The 1998-nt window shown below is 36.3% G+C and overlaps 1 protein-coding gene across 1 annotated transcript; it reads right to left on the reverse strand.

The window, feature by feature from the left end:
* Window positions 1-3: 3 nt before the first annotated feature.
* On the reverse strand, window positions 4-1343 carry LOC107580297 (urokinase plasminogen activator surface receptor-like; the record flags this gene model as incomplete). The annotated part of the gene is made up of 5 exons (XM_016266020.1): window positions 1249-1343; window positions 1032-1154; window positions 602-733; window positions 277-387; window positions 4-155 (listed from the first exon to the last, which is right to left on the reverse strand). Coding segments are annotated over exons 1-5 (567 nt in total), but the record flags the coding sequence as incomplete, so codon positions are not given.
* Between the last annotated feature and the right edge of the window lie 655 nt (window positions 1344-1998).

Consider the following 1998-nt stretch of genomic DNA (forward strand, 5'->3'; position numbering starts at 1 on the left):
GAGGAACAGGAAGCTCTGAGTGACACTCTCAGCACTGTTACACAGATTCCCCTCACAACATGAGGCACTCTGAACATCTCTAACCGAAGTTTCAGCATCACAGATAGATTTAGAGAGACAGCCTTTTACAACTGTTGACTGGCCACCGATAGTGCCTGATGAAAAGAAAGAAAAGAGAGGTTGGTCTAAGTTGGAAACTGGTAAATGTGATCTGTATGTGATCTCAAACATCAGAGAGATACAAATAATGACTTTTTTTCTTTTCCAGATTCTCACCTGTTGCCTTAAAGCAGCGGTCTTCACTTCCTGAACAGCTCAATATGTTTGAGCAGCTCTTCTCATCACAAGAGTAACAAGTCTTTCCATTGGGGGCGCTAGTGCTGGGATCTACAGGAGGAAACATGCATTGTTTTATCTTCTGTGCAAAATATAGCATGTAATGAAATAATAACACTCTGTTAGCTGTTCCAATCAATCAATTCACAACTGGCAAGCTGCACTCTATATGGTATAATTTGTATTTTCTGATCTCCTTTGGAAGTAAAATGAGTGTTGATCTTAAAGATAATTTTTTTTGCATATGGTCAGTAAAGCATGATACCTGGAGCGTCTTGGACGTTACACCGGTCTGTGTTACAGCACGCTAAAGATGTCTTTGCAGTGCCGAGGTTCATGGACCCACTTACACAGTCAACAGCACAGTCTTTAGCCTTCACTTTAGCATTAATGCCACCTAAAACATGAATGATTCAGGAAAGACCAGTTCAACACATTATTTTGAAAGAAAATATATTTATAAACATTAAAATGTAGCATTTTCTCATTTGATTCAATCAATTTGAATACTAATTGTATTAAAAAAACTGAGAGAAACAGAAATATAAATAGAATATTCTGTGATTACAATCACAATTTCTGTGAGGAAATCAGCAGTTCTGTGAGAAGTTACATCTCCAGTGAAGCAGCACCAGTAAAAACACCAGCATCTTTATCAGTTATCAGAGAATTTCAATCCATCATTTTGGACTTACCAACTTTTACCTCTGTTGTTGTACTCATACACTTGGAAAATCCACTGGGACATGTTTTTTCATTTTGATTTGCACAAGAACCCGTCAGATTGAACCTGCACTCATAACAGCTGAGAGAGTGTCCTTTAGTAAGATTACAGAGAGAGAGAGACAATGAGAGAGAAACTCTATCTGTATTTGCACTCAATAACATTATAAACACTATTTGTCTTAGTACCTGCAGTGAAAAGGATGAACAGAAGAAAAACTGAGATTTGCAGATCCATATTTGATCAGGAGGTGAATGAAATGACGTGCCTGTTTCAGTGCTCATTTTATAGCTTTTCGAAGGGGAGGGTCTTTATGAGAAAATGAAAGGTTAAAGTAGACATTACTAGAAAATGAAACTTTATCTTAAATCATTTACTTGCCAGTTAATTATAAAGGGAGGTTTAAGGATTAATCTCACCAAATTTTAAAGTGAGTTTGTCCATAAACTGAAAGCCATAGGTTCAATCCATGTTTTTATGTCTGTTCTTCTGTCACATTTGGGGAGTATTTGCTACACAGTTTTATTAAATGAAAACAAAACCCACACTGGAACACAGGAGTGCAGCAAGCCAAACCTTATAACAAGAAGAACTGACAAAGAACTGAACCAAACACAGCAACATAAATACTAACTGAGGGACGAAACAAGCAACAGGTGAGATTAAACAAAGAATCAATGAGTAACTATAGAAACCGGTATTAAACACGGATAAGAAGAAATACAGATGATACTGTATATGGCAATTTCTTTTTCTAAATGAATTATTTTCAGCCCTGTTGCACCCTGTATGTAAGTCAATCATGCTGCAGTCAAACCAATTAAAAAACTTACATTAACAAGCTTATCTATTCATTTTAGATGAAAAAGCTTCCAGACTCAAGGAAACGTTCCGTATCACGTTTAAACTCATATTTTCCATGTTCGTTAAAACTTTTG

The sequence above is a fragment of the Sinocyclocheilus grahami genome, unplaced genomic scaffold (assembly GCF_001515645.1).
Source record: "Sinocyclocheilus grahami isolate Dianchi unplaced genomic scaffold, SAMN03320097.WGS_v1.1 scaffold30220.1, whole genome shotgun sequence".
In the NCBI taxonomy this organism is placed as follows: Eukaryota; Metazoa; Chordata; class Actinopteri; order Cypriniformes; family Cyprinidae; genus Sinocyclocheilus; species Sinocyclocheilus grahami.